This window comes from Solanum dulcamara, chromosome 12 (genome assembly GCF_947179165.1).
Source record: "Solanum dulcamara chromosome 12, daSolDulc1.2, whole genome shotgun sequence".
NCBI classification, from domain to species: domain Eukaryota; kingdom Viridiplantae; phylum Streptophyta; class Magnoliopsida; order Solanales; family Solanaceae; genus Solanum; species Solanum dulcamara.
The window spans coordinates 3814771-3834057 of NC_077248.1; the positions used below are offsets into that span (position 1 = coordinate 3814771).

Consider the following 19287-nt stretch of genomic DNA (forward strand, 5'->3'; position numbering starts at 1 on the left):
TAGTATTAAAAGAACTACTTCTTTAATGTTAAAGATATAATTGAAAATAATTATCAATATTCAGTCTTAAGTTTTTGAAATAACAATTATTTTGAGAGAATCTTTTGAGCTAAAGCAAGAGGACCCTCAAAGCATTGGATCCACCAACAAATTTGCTTCAATTTTTTTTTATTTTTTTAAGAAATGTCATGAGATGGGTGTTAGCTACAAGAGATATATACTAAATTATAATGAAAACTTAGTTAAGATGTCGCAATGCACAATTCCAAAGAGATAAGTAAATCTTAGAACACACACTCCTTAAGTATTTATCTGTCTTTAATTATCCGTTTGATTTTTAAAAATAATTATCTTAAATTATATATAGTTTCATAAATTAAAATTAATATATATTATATCTTAAAACATAAACGAGGGTAAATAGTCCAAAAGAACTCTTCTAATTAATATTTTTTAAAGAATATGTAAAAAGTAAACATGATAAATAATTTGAGACGGAAGGGAATAGTTTTAATAACTTGTTGAAGATTATATTATTTGCTTTGTTCTATGTGGAATTAACTTTTCCAATGAGAGAATCCTACAGAGAATAAAGTATAAACTATATATTTGTTTTGTTCTATTTCTCAATCTTTTCCTTGTGGAATGCGCAAAATATAAAATACCTCATTTAATCTTGAACAAGAAATTTATAATTATACTACTCTATGATCCTTTTTCAATTTATCTTGCAATAAACCTACAAACATTTTTAGATCATGATCTAAAAATCTCTTTTGATCAAATTATCAATCTATGAAAAAATACGAGACTACACGTAAGTTATTAATGACGTTAGATGATAATCTAAAAATTTTATTTGTAAGGTTAATAAATACGAACAAACATTATACTCGAGAAGCTAATGTTAACTGAAAAGGTATTTTTTTCCATAATTATATTAATCTAAATGGCAACCTAAAAAAGGAATATTTGCTTATTTCTACTTCCCTAGGAATTTCCATTTTTGTCTTATAAAATTCCACTATACAACTGTTTCCAAATATTAAAATTTACAAAGTCAGACACCAAAAAGAACAAGTCTATCATTGTACTTAACACCAACAAATGGCATAGCCTCTTTAATTTATAGCCGGCCCTTTAATTATTCTTCCTCTTATATTTTACTTCACTCCTCACTATTCCACCAAATTCGTGTTTTTTTTTTCATTCTCCAAATTCCATGAAGGAACAAGGAAACCTATGTTCCAGTCGGATGTGATCATTTTTAATCTTGTCTAATTTTATATGATCACACATCTGTAAAGTTAATATCATCGAAGATGGATAGGCTATTAACCTTAGAGCCGTCTAATGTGGTGACTATACGACTTGAATCAGGTCAGAAGTGTTCAGGTGAATTAACCCTACGGAATGTCATGTACACCATGCCTGTAGCGTTTCGTCTGCAGCCAGTGAATAAGACACGTTACACGATCCGTCCTCAATCGGGCATCATCTCTCCACTAAACACAATCACATTGGAGATAATTTACCATCTCCCTCCAAACACAGCTCTCCCAAACACTTTCCCTCATTCTGATGATTCATTCCTCTTGCATAGTGTTGTTGCCCCTGGAGCAGCCATTAACAATAAGGCCATTTCTCCCACCTTATTAGACATGGTCCCAATTGATTGGTTCACTACAAAGAAAAAACAAGTTTTCATAGATAGTGCTATTAAAATCATGTTTATTGGTTCTCCTGTTTTGTGCTACCTTGTGAAAAAGGGCTATATGGACGAAATTAGAGAAGTGTTAGAAAAAAGTGACCCTAATTGCAAACCAGCTGACTCAGTTGACTTTGAAGGTCAAACATTACTCCATTTGGCTATTTCACAAAGTAGGCCTGATTTAGTCCAATTACTACTTGAATTTGGGCCTAACATTGAGGCCCATAGTAGATCATGTTCAAGCCCATTAGAAGCAGCAGCAGCATTAGGAGAATCTTTAATTGTTGAACTTTTACTAGCAAAAAAGGCTAAAACTGAAAGAACAGAGTACTCTGCTTCAGGGCCAATTCATCTAGCTGCAGGAAATGGCCATTTGGAGGTACTAAAACTACTCTTACTCAATGGAGCTGATGTCAATGCACTAACGAAAGACGGAAACACGGCCTTGCATATCGCGGTGGAGGAAGGTAGACGAGATTGTGTTCGTGTTTTATTAGCCAATGGCGCGAGTGCTGATGCACGAAACGGGGGGAATTGTGATACACCTTTGCATATTGCTGCTGGATTAGGAGATGAACATATGGTACGTGTATTGATTCAAAAAGGTGCTGAGAAAAATGTACGTAACAAGTATGGGAAAACGGCTTATGATGTTGCTGCTGAACATGGGCATAACAAACTTTTCGATGCCCTCCGTTTAGGTAACGATATATTTTTACTTTTTTCGATTCGAATGTGATGTATACAGTTAAACCTCTCTATATCATTCATACTTCATAACAACATTTCACTATAACGGTCAGATTTATGTTAGAACCTGGTTCTCATGTTATGTACATTATATATTTTTTATAACGATATTAAATCTACATCAACCAGAAAATATCGAGACAAACAATGTTGGAGGTTTGACATATATATATATATATATATATGCAATATATTATATATGTATCTTAACACGTTGTAACATGTTACTTGCCTCATTTTTCAGGGTTATTAATCTCACTCATTATATATTGGTAATTATGTTTAACTTCTATCAAATCATGTGGAAAATAAATACATGTAATCCAAAATGGATTAGTAATTTGAAAAATAAGTTAGATCCATGACAAGTAAATTACCTTTATAGTTATCTTTTAAGTGATGTGATAATGGAAAACTTATTTTACAAAGTCAAAATAGAAGTTTAACTCAATTGTACTTATGTTCTCATTCGGTGTATCATTTTTCATTTACATTATCATACTAAAGTAATCTATAATGTGTTTTACCTACTGACTCTAAATCTTGAATTCGTGTTTATAGGTGACAGCCTATGTGTGGCGGCTCGAAAGGGAGAGGTACGAACCATCCAACGTCTCCTAGAAAATGGAGCCAGCATCAACGGACGCGACCAACATGGTTGGACTGCGTTGCACCGGGCAAGTTTCAAAGGACGAATTGAAGTTGTAAAATCATTAATAGAAAATGGAATTGATATAAATGCAAAGGATGAAGAAGGATATAGTGCATTGCATTGTGCAGTTGAATCTGGACATGTTGATGTAGCTGAATTGCTTGTTAAAAAAGGTGCAGATATTGATTCTAGGACTAATAAAGGTGTTAGTCCGTTACGAATCGCAGAGTCATTGAAGTATTCGGGGTTGACTAGGGTAATTATGCAAGGTAACGGAACGAAAGAACAAGTAGTAGGTGCAAATTTGGAGATGAATTTCGCGAAATCATATGGTAAAATGACTAAAGATATCGAAATTGGGAATGTCAAGAAAAGAACTCATGTTAATAAATCGTCAAGAGTTCGGAGGAGTAGCATTGATAGAACTGTTCCATTAGCTTGTTGATTCGTGTGATCGACAACTCGATGCACTAAACTCTATCTTATAAGTGTATGATCTAGCTAGTCAAAGTTTACTCAAAGTGTCTAGGATTCGTTGAGCCATCAATGGTAAATTGTTGTGTTAGGTTTAAATAATTGTAATTGTTCTATTCCATCAAAATTATCTTCCACTTTGCTTGTATTGTTGTTGTACCTTTTTGGGGGTGAGTCGTGTTTTCTAATTTTCTCATGTATATTTTGAATATTTTTTTTAGACTTGTTTGGATGGTTGTTACCCATTGTATTATAGTGTATTAATGTATTGTATTATTAGTTTAAGTATAATGTTTGTTTTAATTGTTACTTAAATTTATTATATCGTATCGTTTAAATTCATCGTTGGGTAACTATGATAAGACCCTTAATATTTGGTGTGATTGTATCGTTTTCTTAATATTTTCTTCTCATTTTATTTTTACTTATTATTTAATAAGTCTATTTTATCTTTTACCCTGCCTTTCATAGTAGCGCTATCTTGTATCCTAGTTTTCTTGTAGGTTTATCAGCAAATTATGGATTTGTGACATTATGTACGTAACGACAGAGAACGATACAATCTATCCAAATGTTGTATTCATTAAAACAATACACTACGATAAAATACAACATAATACAATTAGATATATTATAAAGTAATATATAAGAACCATATTCCAAACAAAGTGTTACTAGATATACAAAAAAAAAAAAGTTACATAAGCGACATCAATTCCAAACTCATTCTACCTCCTCTTTCCGACTCCCCAACATCACTCTTCCTCTCCATAATATTTATCTTGATTATATAAAAAATGCTTTAAAACTATATTTTTTTGTTTACTTATCAAACACAAGAAAATTAACCACTTATATAACCAACATTTGTTAGATGACCAAAACTTGACATTTTATTATCTGTATATTAATCATTAAAAATGGCGAGTCAAATTCCACTTGCTTTGAATATAATATAAACCACGTATTTTTACCAACCAACCAACTTATACAGTCCCACAAACAACCCATTTGTCAAATAGTCTATTTTCAACAACCACACAATTCTTTTAAGCCAAAACTTAAAGACAACTACAATTTGTAAAGATTCCAAATATTTTTCATTTATTTGAAATTTATAAAATTAAAGATTAATTTATATTAAATTATATTTTTCTACAAAGGATAAAAGATATAAAGCGCTTTATTTGAAATTTATGAAAATAGAGTTACGTTGGGCAGGTTTGAAAGTTGAAACACTTTGTAAAAATTAAAATACAAATTTAAGCTAGATTTGGATATTTTATAATCAAACATCAATTTTAGAAAAATGAATAATTCTCGTGGCCAAACGATTCTTAGTATGTTTTGATCATGTTGTATTGTGAAATATGAAGAAAAAAAGGAGAAGATAATTTTTGTTTTAAAGTGGAAAATAATATTTGAAAATTGGCCTTATATTTGGTCATGAATATATTAATTGGATCTGTTGTTAACTTTTTGTGAGTCATTTGGTTTTTCAAATTCGTGAAAATTCCGTAATTTATGATCAAACGTATTTTTCGAAGTTCAACTCTATAAAAAATTAAAAAAATTTAATTGTCAAACGCCTCCATAAGTTTCATTTGTGAATAAACTCAAAATACACTTCACATGCATTCTTCTTTTCTATAATCTTTCATCCGATGTTTGGTATCTGCATTGAAGCTCGATTCGCATCGAAAAGTCTCACATTGGAAGATAAAGCACTTACTAACTATCAAATACGACGTTGTATCCAAGGAAAATTCGTATTCGATACCTCTAGTTAAAAATGAAGAAACATTTATCACTCCACCACAACTCTTTCGAACTGCACTTCTCATTCATTTGACTCTCCATCCATTTATGCTTTACTTTGTGAACAGAATTCTGAATACAAACGTATATGTTTTATCACTTTCACCAACCTCACCAACTCCTCAAAAGGAAAAGGAATTTTTTTATACACACAAAAAACGTCGCTATTTTTTACCAACTTACTTTGAACTATACATGACTTAATTCAAGTTGATTATATTATAACTTAATACGTCTCTTTACAAGTGTGATTATTTTTCAAAGATTGAATACTTTTTTGAAAATGATGAAATTTGAACACAGTATTATAAATGATCCGCTTGCCTCAAAAATTGGTCCAGATCATTTCTAGGCCAGATGATTATATATGATGAATCTTTTACCTTCAAGAAATTCAAGAAAGAAAGAAGAGGCAAAAATGATCTGCTTTCTACGACGTTGAAATATGTGATTATCTCATCTAAAATTTTGAAAATGATTCAAAAAAATATTTTCAATTATTTATTACTATATTATATCTTTTGCAATTTTTTTTTTATAGTTTTATATATCAACATGAAATTAATCACATATGGTATTTACTGCTGGTTTCTGAGAAGTAATATTTCTTTGTCCAGGTACAACTTTGTTGTTCTCAAACAAAATTCACAACAATCAAAAGACAGTAAATTTCTCAAATAATGGTTACATACACAAAAAAACTTAGAAATAATAATTTTCCTACTTGTCATATCGAACAAACGAAATATGAATTTAAAAATATCAAAGTATATGGAATTAATTTGATATGATAATAGTTAGAGATAAATTTAGAATTTGAAGGGACAGAGTACAACCATTATTAAAGTAGTTTTGAAAAAACTATCATGAATAATCACACTTCTCAATATTGCAATATGTTATTTTATTAAATATTGCATAAAAAAAAGATAACAAAAAAATATGTTTTATTTAAATATTCAATCATACCTCGCTTGACACTTCTCCAAAGACAAATAATTAATATAATTAATTAGATACATTGATGTCTAATTTAAAGTTAAAGTTTCATGTAAATATTATAATCTTTTTTCTTAAATCACATAGCGTTAGCATGTTTTGTACATTATTTTATAAATATTTGATTTTTCTTTTGGGTTTTTCCCCTTCTTTTGGAGCTTATAAAACTAAAACATTAAACTAATAATATTTAATTTATAGTTGCAGAATAGCATGTTAGTTCTTTTGGCTACTTACCAAGAAGATTCCATCTAATATTTGAATAATTAATATATTTTTTCTCCTTTATGCACTCACTACTAACTACTAATACTAGAATTCTTGAAGTTTTTTTTCTCTCTAGCTATCAATTATTGTTGAATAAAATATGACCACTCATGTTGCATACAACAACAACAACAATCCAGTGAAATCCTACATCGTGGGGTCTGGGGAGGGTAAAGTGTACGCAGACCTGACTCCTATCAATGTAGGACGGCTGTTTCCGAAAGACTCTCGGCTCAATAAAAGCATAGAAAAAGGTTAGACAAGAATATTAGAATAAATAAGTAGATGACGAAAACGGTCCAAACAATAGTATAATCAAAGCACAAAAAACAGTAGATATTATTATTAGATAATAACATAAATACCATAAATAACATACATCAGAGTACAAGAAATCATAGTGCATTAATACGCCTACGAATAAGGGAGAATAAAATCACTATGTACTAGCCTTCTATCCTAATGTGTGTCCTCCACACCCTCATATCTAGGGTCATGTTGCATGATTTCAATAAATATAAAGAAAATGAACTTGATTATTTCAGCAATAAAGCTAAGTCTTTAGAAATTCGTTTGATGTGCAGGATAAGATAAACAAAAATATTTTATGAGTTGAAATGTTCTGTAAAATTAGCCGATTAACTATTCTACCTTTCGTATGGAATTACATTTCTATCATTTTATTATATCCCATGAGATTCTTATCTCACCACATAAATGAGGATAAAATAATTCAACATTATATTTCGAAATTGTTATTCTTTATCTCATCGTAGCAAACTAGAACTTATTCTTAATTTATGAGCGTATGATTCCCTCGATGCTAACACATAGCTTTGTAATATTAGTTCATAAACTTTAAAGATTTTTTTCAAACTTTTTAGAAATATCTATATATCATAATATTAGACAACTACGTGCTCTAAAATATTAATAGCATTTAATTTGCTGATAAATTTGGTACAAAAAAACTATACCAAATTTCTACCGAACAAATTCCAAATATAAATTGTATCGGACCACTCGAATATATATTTTCATTAGTTGTATAAGCAGAGCTAGACTTTTAATTTTATGGGTTCTAAATTTTAAAATGACTATTTCAAATATTATTAATAGGGTTTTGAACTTGTTATTTATACATATTTATCAATTTCCTAACACAAATGTGCTATTTGAGCGAAAAGTACTAAATTCGACGAAATTTGTAGCTGGACTTCTAATTCCACCCTGATCAATTTAAGTGGAAAGGGGATTAACGTCCATATACCGCTTATTAAAATTGTTTAATAAATATTATAGTTAAAATAAGGGAGAAAAAGGTTGGAAAATCAAAAAATGATGTGTGAGTTAATAATTATTGATAACCGCATAGGATTGTGAAGGAGTGGTTAGTAAATCTTCATTCTTAATTAAGAAATTTCAGGTTCGAGTCTCTTTGAGTATGGGGTCGTCTTGTAATCAATGTAAGATTTTTTAGTGCAAATTCAAATTTAATCGAATTTCAATATAAATATCGATTATTAAATGAAAAAAAAAATATTGACTGCCACCAAAAATATCTGATGTTGATAGCTAGTGGCAAGCATCAACTCCAACACTTCTGAGATTCCTCTAATCAAAAAATAAAACAGACAACCCACAAAAGGAAATTATTGCAGGGAATAATATAAAATGAATTTTAAAACTATAATTGTTAACTCAGATGAGTTGTGTTGGTAGGATGGTTTCCTTTGAGTTAGTAAAAATAAAAAAAAATTATGTTAGGAGCATTGTCGACATAAATGAACTTTATATGAATTTAAATTTAATCAAGTTCTAATATAAATATTAATTATCATACAAAAAATAAAAATAAAATTCAACTAGGGGGGTTTATGATTTGATACAATTTTGAATTTTTTAATATAGTAATTTTCGTTTTTGAATAAAAAAAATGTTTTCTAATTATTGCAGAAAATTAATTTGGTTTTATTCGATATTTTAACTTTAATTTTGATTTATACGATAAAATAAGTTCGATTTGTTCAACTTTGACTTTCATACAATGATAGTATCGGCTGAAAACGACACATACTTGAATAATTTTTATTATGTATGGCTATATCTAATTAAATGTTTTAATTTATATTTAGTAGCAAAGGAGACAAGAAGTTGTTAGTTGTAAGGATTTTAGAATTTTAGGGCGTTTTATTAGTTTATATTTAAATTACTTAAAATAATCAATTGGCATATTAAATACTATAATATCAAAGTTAATTTATCGAAAATTTTGATTTCGAATGCGAATTCAATATTTATAAAGCATGCACGCCACTAATTAAAAACAAACTATAATATGAATTTTCTTTGGTCTGCTGCAAATGTTGACATAGAAAATGGCTACTTTAATATCATAATTAACAACAACAAAAAAAAAGTGGTTCGTATTGATTACCACCAACTTTTTCCCTTTGTAAATTTTAGGATTTTTTATTTTATAGACGTGTATGTTTAAATGGACTCATGTATATCATACGTAGTAAAAAGTATTATTGAGAAACGTTAAAGTGGTAACTGAATGCGACTCCCCTTACAGAGGGCGGATCAAAGACGACCGACAAATGTAATATTTTTTCAGTTTTAATTTATTTGGTTTTATTTATCGTACGAGAATTAAATTGACTAATATTTAATATGAATTTAAATATATAAAATCGAACAAATCTAAATCCAAATCAAATAATACGTATCATGATTTTGGATCATGCCTGATACGAAAAAACACCCCCTTGATCAACGAGGTTAAAAGAATCAATGGTAAATTTGCTTGAATGATGGCATTGAGTACTGAGATCTCAGATCTTGTATAGTAATGTGAATTCCTTAGATTATAAGCCAAGATATATTATAGTACTAGCATATATTGACTTTGTTTTACTCAAATGTTGGAAAACTACCATCATGAACTGTCTAATTAACGTAAGACGCACCGACAGGCAATGGTCTTGAAGATGATTATGTATGGGATAGAGTGCAGTGAATAATAAGAAATACTATATAGTATGCACTAATATCAAATTAATTAGGATTAATAAGTTTAAATTGTGTTGGTATATTTTAATTTGATTGAATGTTCATCGATCTATTCAAAGACTAATTTACGTAGTTCTTGTATTAGACAAATTAATTCTATAAAATATTATATCGAGCTGAGCTTATATGGAGTGAGACAAACGATAATGATATATACAGTTAATCTCACCTTTCTTAAGATTGAGATATAATAATAATAATAATAATAATAATAATTATTGCTATTTTTATAGCCTTTTTTTAATGTTAGATTAGGCCTGTAATTAGTAAGGATGAGACAGAATTATACTCCATCAGTTTTACTTTATTTTTCTTTTTTATTTTTTAATTTAGTACCATTGGGCGGTTAAATTGCATAATCCGTTCTTCTATCTAAACTCCTATTTATTTTTTAAATAAGTGATCGGTAATTGAATCTGAATTTCAAATAAAACTTTCAATTTTAAAATTTTATTGGGTCCAATAATCTCAACTGGATTAATTGTATTTACCACTTCTAGTCTACAGGTTCTTGTGGAGTCAATATGATTCACAACACATATTTAAAATCATAAGATTGAATAATAATTTAGTACATTTTATATATCCTTATTTTCTTTAATTTCTTAAATTAATAGTTGGAAATTTTATTTATTCTTAAAAAAATCAGATATTAAAATTGGGAATGAGTTATTTAATTTTAAGTTTTTTAACTGTTATTCCGTTAAAATTAAGGATGAAAAACGAAAAGTATAATAAGATGTATATTTAAAATATTTTCAATAGTACATGGGTATAGCCACATATAATAAAGGATGATCAATTTAACACCATTTGTTGAAAAATTATATATATATATATATATATATATATATATATATATAAAATTATAGGAAATATATAAATCAAGAATTATTTTTTATATGTATATATTAAATGTTGAATAATCTTAATAAATTTTTGATTCCGTCATTGCCCCCAACAAAAAAATTGCATGGATTTTTCGAAATCTTTAATTAAAAAGGGACAAATAGTATTGCACCACGTCTCGTATATCATATTATTAATATAGTTCCGCATCATTTTCAACAACTCTCGTCTCTCGGGGTTGGTACACACCCACTTTAATAAATCACAGTTAAAAAAATAATCAAATTGAGGCAAAAACATTAATTTAATTACGAAAATGAGTTGTAAAATTAAACTCAACATAATTAGGATTATCATAATCAAAATTTGAGATAGATGATCCTAATAAGTACACACTTCAAGTTAATATCCATTAGTTTCAATTTAGTTTATGAAAGTTTGTTTTTATTATTAACTTAGTTGCTTCCATAATTTAAGAGGGTGTTTGGATGGTTTAAAAGCTGATCAAACCAATTTTTAAATAGTTTTTAATCCTCAAAAGTATTTTCAATATTTTAAAAATTACTTAAACAAAGTTAAAAGTAAGTGCCCTTGTTTTTCATATTTTAACTTAAAAGTTTCTAAACTTTGATTTTTTAAAAACTATTTTTAAAAAGTTATTTTTATCAAAATCACAAAATTAATACCCCTTGTTTCTATTTATTTATTAAATATTTTTTAATTTAATTTTCCTTTTTACTTATTGATTTTGGCAAATCAAGAAAATATATTTTTTCCGTCTTATTATACCCTCAATTTATTAACATTGAATTAATGTCTTTGAAAAATATGATGAGTAAATATGTTGAAAATTCTATCAATAATTAATATAAGTAAAATAGTAAACTCACTATATCAAACATTGTTTTCTTAATAGATGTATCAAGTTAAAATTTGACAAGTAAAAAAGAATCGAGGAAATAGTAACTCATTATTAATAAACTAATACTTCTTCCGTCCCATATTAAATGAGCATTTCCAACTTTACACGGTGATTAAGAAATTATTAATACATTGAAAATTTTTACCATTTTGCCCTTTGTTTATATCAACACAATATACATAGAGGATAGAAATATCTAGTAGTGAGAATTGTTTACATTCAAAATACCATATTAATTGTAAGGATAAAATAAAAATAAATTTAATTAATTCTATTTTGATTTAGTAAGCGATCAAGCAATATAAAACAAATATTTTTAATAAAATATCTATCTTATATGGAATGAAGAAAATATATTTTTTTAAATTTAAATTATTAATTTCGATTCAATTTTGAACGTGGTCGATCCCCAAAAAGATAAAGAGTGTTTTAAGGAAATATTTTGCAGGTAAATATATGGTAGATGAATTTGTGTATATGGTAGATCTACAACAACTTTTTTCATTTATTATTGTCTATATAAAGCGAATCATCTTCCGCTTCAAACTCGCGTCCTCCTATTTTCTTCTTCCATTCATTCATCACCAAGAACCAGTCTTCACCGGTTCTATACTTTTTCCGATAGGTACGCTTTGCCGTTACCAACCCTTCTGATTTCTTGTATATTTCTGTCACCAATTTCTCTTTACTATTCATTTGCAACTTGCCTTCCAAATTATAAACATTTTTGTTTAGTGTTGCTTCATTTGGTATTTAATACTATTGGTATGAAACCCATCTCTTATTTAGTTTTGTTACTATGGTTAGGGATTTATTGTTATTTGGAATTGAGTATTAGATCTGTAAAATGGGATTACAGATCTGTATTGATTTGATTAGATCTGATTTGGCGGGTATGTGATCTAATTTCTATTGGTTAATGTATGTCAGATCTGGTATTGTGATGTTCATATAACTGATAATAAATAAGTTCGTTAATAGAATTTAGCATTATATAACTTTTTTTTTGTGTAAATTCTAATTCTTCTATTTGTTTGTTGTACTATTAGAAAGGACAAACTCTATGCTTTTTGTAATTGTGTACTTTGTAAGTTTATATATTTAGTACAACATATCAAAATGCTTAACCACCGACAACAAAATAAAAAGAAAAAAAGTACAATCTTGTTGAAGAATGAAGCCTTTTATCTACATCAACTATATAAATAATTTCACCTTGATCTTAAACCTATGTTGCTCGGACTCTTTAAAGATGTTGTCCGATTTTGGATCCTCCAAAAATGCGCTGTCTTTTGAGGATCTTACGAGCAACCCTTCTAACAACATAGTTTCAAACTGTTTGGGGTCAGCTATATGAATAGTTTACATCTATTGTGTGTGTGGCGTTTGGTTTATAATTGATGATGAAATTCATGTCTGTATGAATCAGAAAAATGGCATCTCACATTGTTGGATATCCCCGTATGGGCCCAAAGAGAGAGCTGAAATTTGCTCTTGAGTCTTTCTGGGATGGAAAGAGCAGTGCTGAGGATTTGAAGAAGGTCTCTGCAGATCTCAGGTCATCCATCTGGAAACAGATGTCTGATGCTGGTATTAAGTATATCCCCAGCAACACATTCTCTTACTATGATCAGGTGCTCGATACAACCGCAATGCTTGGTGCTGTCCCATCTAGGTACAACTGGACCGGTGGTGAGATTGAGTTCAGTACTTACTTTTCCATGGCCAGAGGAAATGCCTCTGTTCCTGCTATGGAGATGACCAAGTGGTTTGATACCAACTAGTAAGTCACACATCAATAACTTCTACCAACCTTTTTTTACTAGGCGTGATTATCTTGTTTGCGTACTGATTTTATGTTAATTCTTTGTTTGATCCAGCCACTTCATTGTCCCTGAGTTGGGACCTGATGTTAACTTTTCATATGCTTCACACAAGGCAGTAAATGAGTACAAAGAGGCCAAGGCGGTATGTGACTTTTTGTTTATATATTCTTTTCATTTCATGATACACGAATGATGTTTGAACTATTGAAATGAAATGTGATCATAAATCATCATGACATAGATCTTATTGATAGATAATTACACAATTACATTGTCTTGTTAAATCTTTATTGTTCTTATGCGTGGAATTAGAAGATTAGATAATTGATTATTGATCTTGATATTCTTACTCATGCAGCTCGGAGTAGACACTGTTCCAGTACTTGTTGGTCCAGTCTCATACTTGTTGCTATCCAAGCCTGCTAAGGGTGTTGAGAAATCTTTCCCCCTTTTGTCACTTTTGGACAAAATCCTTCCAATTTACAAGTAAGTATTTTTCCCCCCTCTGTCCGCTATATCTGAATGGACATACTCTAACTTTAAATTGTCAATATAGGGAAGTTATCGCGGAGTTGAAGGCAGCTGGTGCTTCTTGGATTCAGTTTGATGAGCCCACACTTGTATTGGATCTAGAGGCTCACAAATTGGAAGCATTCACCAAGGCATATGCTGGTCTTGAGTCATCTCTATCTGGACTTAATGTTCTTGTTGAGACCTACTTTGCTGATGTTCCTGCTGAGGCATTCAAAACCCTCACTGCTTTGAAGGGAGTTACCGCCTTTGGCTTTGACTTGGTCCGTGGAACAAAGACCCTTGATTTAATCAAGAGTAGCTTCCCTTCGGGCAAGTACTTGTTTGCAGGAGTGGTTGACGGGAGGAACATCTGGGCAAATGATCTTGCTGCATCTCTAGCCCTCCTGCAATCTCTTGAGGGCATTGTAGGAAAAGGTAATGTATTTCCTACCTCATCACTTGACAGTTCGTAGTGATTCCGTTTGGGATTTATTAAATGATTCCTTACCATATTTAATTATGCAGACAAGCTTGTTGCTTCTACATCTTGCTCCCTACTCCACACTGCTGTTGATCTGATCAACGAGACCAAACTAGACGATGAAATCAAATCATGGCTGGCATTTGCTGCCCAGAAGGTTGTTGAAGTGAATGCTTTGGCCAAGGCTTTGTCTGGTGCCAAGGATAAGGTATAGTTATTTCGTAACTAAAAGGTCTTCAAAACGTGACTTTGGAAAATGTTATTTTTTAAGCCATTACTCTTGACAAACTTTTTGTATATACAGCTAAATGTGTTTGTTGTCGTACTTTCAGGCATTTTTCTCTGCTAATGCTGCTGCTCAAGCTTCCAGAAAGTCCTCCCCAAGAGTGACAAATGAAGCTGTTCAAAAGGCTGTAAGTGTTGAACTGAAGGACGTCTTCTCTTTCTAATTAATGATTTGTCTCATATTTTACTTACTACGTTTTACTCTTCCGATATCTCAGTCTGCTGCTCTCCAAGGATCTGACCACCGCCGTGCTACAAATGTTAGTGCTAGACTCGATGCTCAACAAAAGAAGCTTAACCTACCAATTCTACCCACAACCACCATTGGATCCTTCCCTCAGACAGTGGAGCTTAGAAGAGTTCGTCGTGAATACAAGGCCAAAAAGTCAGTGTTATACTTGTTTTTCTGCTTGTTATTATTGATGTTATTGAATATCTTTTCTCATAATTCATTAATTTATAGGATCTCTGAGGAGGAGTATGTTAAAGCCATTACCGAGGAAATCCAGAAGGTTGTCACTCTCCAGGAAGAGCTTGACATTGATGTCTTGGTTCACGGAGAGCCTGAGGTAGGGAAATTACCTGCTTACCTCTACTTCCATACATGTTTTGCTGTCTTGTGTCCATATGCATACACTTGCATACGTAATTTATGGATCAGTAAGTTTGAATGCTTTTGATGTATGCAGAGGAACGATATGGTTGAGTACTTCGGAGAGCAGCTCTCTGGTTTTGCTTTCACTGCCAATGGATGGGTTCAATCTTATGGATCTCGATGTGTGAAGCCACCAATCATCTATGGTGATGTGAGCCGCCCTAAGCCAATGACCGTCTTCTGGTCCTCAAAAGCTCAAAGCATGACCAAGAGGCCAATGAAGGGAATGCTTACCGGCCCTGTCACCATTCTCAACTGGTCTTTTGTCAGAAATGACCAACCTAGGTAACTTTTGCACCCCACTCCTAATTTGATGTTTAAACATTCTCCGATCATGTGAAATGAACTCAATGCTAACGGCCATCATTGCTTTTTCCAGGTTTGAGACCTGCTACCAGATTGCTTTGGCCATTAAGGATGAAGTGGAGGATTTGGAGAAGGCTGGCATCACTGTCATCCAAATTGATGAAGCTGCATTGAGAGAGGGATTGCCTCTTAGGAAGGCTGAGCATGCTTTCTATTTGAACTGGGCCGTTCACTCTTTCAGAATCACCAATGTTGGTATCCAGGACACTACACAGATCCACACTCACATGTGCTACTCCAACTTCAACGACATTATCCACTCCATCATCGACATGGATGCTGATGTTATCACTATTGAGAACTCACGTTCCGATGAGAAGCTCCTCTCAGTTTTCAGGGAGGGAGTGAAATATGGAGCTGGCATTGGCCCTGGTGTCTATGACATCCACTCTCCAAGAATACCATCAACCGAAGAGATTGCAGACAGAGTTAACAAGATGCTTGCAGTTCTTGACACCAACATCTTGTGGGTCAACCCCGACTGTGGTCTCAAGACTCGTAAGTACACCGAGGTGAAGCCAGCCCTGCAAAACATGGTGTCTGCAGCCAAGGCCATCCGCACTCAGCTATCCAGCGCCAAGTGAAGTTGAATGTGCCACTGGAGGATTCTTGAATCAACTATGGATGGTGGTGTGGTGTCTTTGAACTTGAATGAAAAAATTTTCTGTTGATTTTAATAATTTGTATTGGTGATGACATATTATTGTGTAGATTAGTCTGCCCTTTGGGCCATTTGCTGATTTTTATTATTACTTTAATGTTTTGGAGCTTTTTTCTTGATGATTTTCGGGTTTCCTTGTTACAATACCAGCAAGCGGATTGATGTATTTTGGAGAAGAAATCAAAGAAATATTATTCCGTTTTATGCTCACACTATTTTGCGTTCCTTGTTTTTAGTCTTCTCGTATCAAATTATTTGTTGTGTTTCTCTTGCATAAACTTAAAAAAATATGAATTATATGGGTTTCAACTATTTTACTCTTATTTATGTCTTTTATTTCTTCTCTCTGTCATCCCTCTATATTAAGATCTTGTCTTTGAGAACGAATTTTGTCTTAATTTTTTAAAATGATAATTAATTTGAGATACTATTTTTTTAATTTAAAAAATGATAGATAATTTGAAATTAAGGAGGTTCTTTCATTAACTTTTTAATAAACACCGTGTTAAAATCTTTATCATCAACAACAAAAAAAAAAAAACTATCATAGTTGCCAATCCAAATGTCCATTTTCCTCCAAACCATCATTTACTTAGGTATATTCTCTTGTGTCTTTAGGGATCAAAGATTATAACACATAAGAACAAAACAGAATCGAAATTTGCATGTATAATAACAATAAAAAAACTTCAGTTCAGTGTATGATGTATATAAGTAAAGAAGAATCAATAATAATAAATGTAATTATGATTAAGATTAATAAACGTTTTTCTTATAAAAAATTGTAAAATGCAAAGAATATGGACTTGAGGGCAAGAGGCGGATCTAGGGTACAATATATGAGTTCACCAGAATCTAATAATTTTTGTTTTAAATCTTGCATATATATGATTTTTCTGATTGAATATATTTAATTTGACTGTAAACCAAATTATTATTATATAATTTGAGATCGATGTGTAAATCTATAAGTTTCAAATCTCTCAACAAGATTTTTTTTTTCATTTTGAAAAACTCGAACCTGAAACTTTTAGTTAACCGTGAAAGAATCTCAAACCATCCCTCCCCAATTTATTTGAGTTCATAGTTATTATCCTCATTCACTTCTTTGAACTTTACGAGAATATACAATTGAATATTTCCCTTTGTTAATTCATTGGGATTCACGTACTTAGAAATTCAATGGAATCACTTTGTCATTCTCAATATTTTTTTTTGTTATATTATGCTATAAATAGCCACACTAATTTTTCTTATTTCAAGACATTCTAAAAGTGTTATGTAAAGAATATCTTTTCCATGGCTTCAAAGATTATTTTTTGTTTTGTGATTGTTTTTTTAGGATTTTTGCCAGAAATTACAAAGGCAACTGAGTATTGGGTAGGCGGTGAAAAGGGATGGACCATTGATGCTGATTATCAAGCTTGGGCCAAAGGCAAAACTTTCGAGGTTGGTGACACATTAGGTATGATATAACCATTCTTAATTCTTTTTTTTAAAGGAGAACTAACCTAAATAATGAATATTATTTGTATAAAAATCCCCTTTTAAAGTAATCATTTGGTGTTCGATTAATTTGAATTTATATCATTTAAGGCATTTTCTTTAAAAAAAACACTCATTGTCGAGATTTTTCATAAAGTTCAAACTTCACATTTTTATTGAAGGTGTAGTATGTGACCATTCAATCATTCTTATATTATATATCACTTCATATTTTTATAAAGTCATGTGTATAAAAAAAACTAAATTGAAGATCTCTCGTAAAACGAACATAAAATTAAATTATGTATGTAAAGAGCTACAAAAACAAATCTCCCTCCGGTAATTTTATTTAGTCAATAGGAAGAATGTAATTTCAACTTGTTTTCTTCTTTCTTTTCCTTTTCTCAATTAGTTAGTAATAAGGAATTACTACTTGAAACTATTTTTCCATCTTTTCTTGCAGTTTTTAAGTATACCAAAGGACATCATAATGTGTTCAAAGTGAACCAAACATCTTTTCAAAATTGCATAGCCCCTCCACCAAGTGAAGGATTAACTACTGGCCATGATGTTATTACATTGACCACCCCTGGTAAAAAATGGTACATTTGTGGTTTTCCAACACATTGCTCTGACCATAACCAAAAGCTTGTCATCACCGTGGAAGGCGGAGCTCCGGCACCGGCAATTACTGTTCCAGCACCGGGACCGGCCACTAAGGATGATTCAAACAATTCATATAGGGTTACTATATCTACATACAAGATCTTTGTTGGAGGTCTAGTCTTAGTTTGGACAATTCTAACATTAGTTTGATCCAAATTGAGTTACATTTGTGTTGTGAACATAGAACTTTGCCTTCTCCAAGGAAGGGAATAAATGAACAATTGGTTTATCTTTTGGGGAAAGATTTTTCTTTTGTGAGGAATGGGAAGGGTGCTAATAAATGTTATATAAGTCTACATGCAAGTGTAATTGGAATATTAACTGTTGAGTTTTTCACTTTTTGGTTCCCCCCCCCCTTCTTTTTTTTTTCATTTGGTTTTCTACATGTATTTATACTTGTCAACATCTCTCTTAATACTCCACAATAATTGGTCCATCGAAAGAGCAGATTAGGAAAGATTCAAAGGATTGAGGAACTGGAAAAGGGCCGAATCGAAGGCTCTTCTTTGTTTGATTTGAAAATAAGGTTTGAGCTGAGGTCTAGGCTCCAAAGGGATAAAGAACAGAACAACTAATGTAAAAAGAAGGGGGGATAGGGGCCATATAGTAAATGAGTCTAATGTACGAGGATCTTTTTAATCAAAAGGAGTATTACTGTGAGAAAAAACACACCCACTCTAGATAAGTTTCGAGTTACAACAATGTAATCTCACAAGGGAGATTTGAAAAGGGTCGTGTTCTGTCAATAGTCTTGAGTTACACTAAACAAAGAAAAAGATCATCTGGAAAGGACATATCAACACCAATATGAAGTCTTAATGGTTCTACTTTG

The 19287-nt window shown here is 31.1% G+C and overlaps 3 protein-coding genes across 3 annotated transcripts; all 3 read left to right on the top strand.

Moving 5' to 3' along the window:
* Positions 1-1204: 1204 nt before the first annotated feature.
* On the top strand, positions 1205-3755 carry LOC129877110 (protein VAPYRIN-like). Its single transcript, XM_055952591.1, has 2 exons — positions 1205-2412; positions 3023-3755. The coding sequence occupies exons 1-2, from the start codon at positions 1323-1325 to the stop codon at positions 3556-3558; spliced, it is 1626 nt and encodes a 541-aa protein (XP_055808566.1). The 5' UTR covers positions 1205-1322; the 3' UTR covers positions 3559-3755.
* An 8279-nt stretch (positions 3756-12034) lies between these two features.
* On the top strand, positions 12035-16514 carry LOC129877753 (5-methyltetrahydropteroyltriglutamate--homocysteine methyltransferase). The gene is made up of 11 exons (XM_055953281.1): positions 12035-12142; positions 12947-13300; positions 13398-13485; positions 13702-13829; positions 13900-14291; positions 14382-14545; positions 14670-14750; positions 14841-15007; positions 15086-15191; positions 15312-15562; positions 15657-16514. Exons 2-11 carry the CDS (start codon positions 12951-12953, stop codon positions 16225-16227), a joined length of 2298 nt encoding a protein of 765 aa, XP_055809256.1. The 5' UTR covers positions 12035-12142; positions 12947-12950; the 3' UTR covers positions 16228-16514.
* LOC129876840 (blue copper protein-like) lies at positions 16264-18605 on the top strand. The gene is made up of 3 exons (XM_055952323.1): positions 16264-16273; positions 17647-17769; positions 18253-18605. The coding sequence occupies exons 1-3, from the start codon at positions 16264-16266 to the stop codon at positions 18603-18605; spliced, it is 486 nt and encodes a 161-aa protein (XP_055808298.1).
* The last annotated feature ends 682 nt before the right edge of the window (positions 18606-19287 follow it).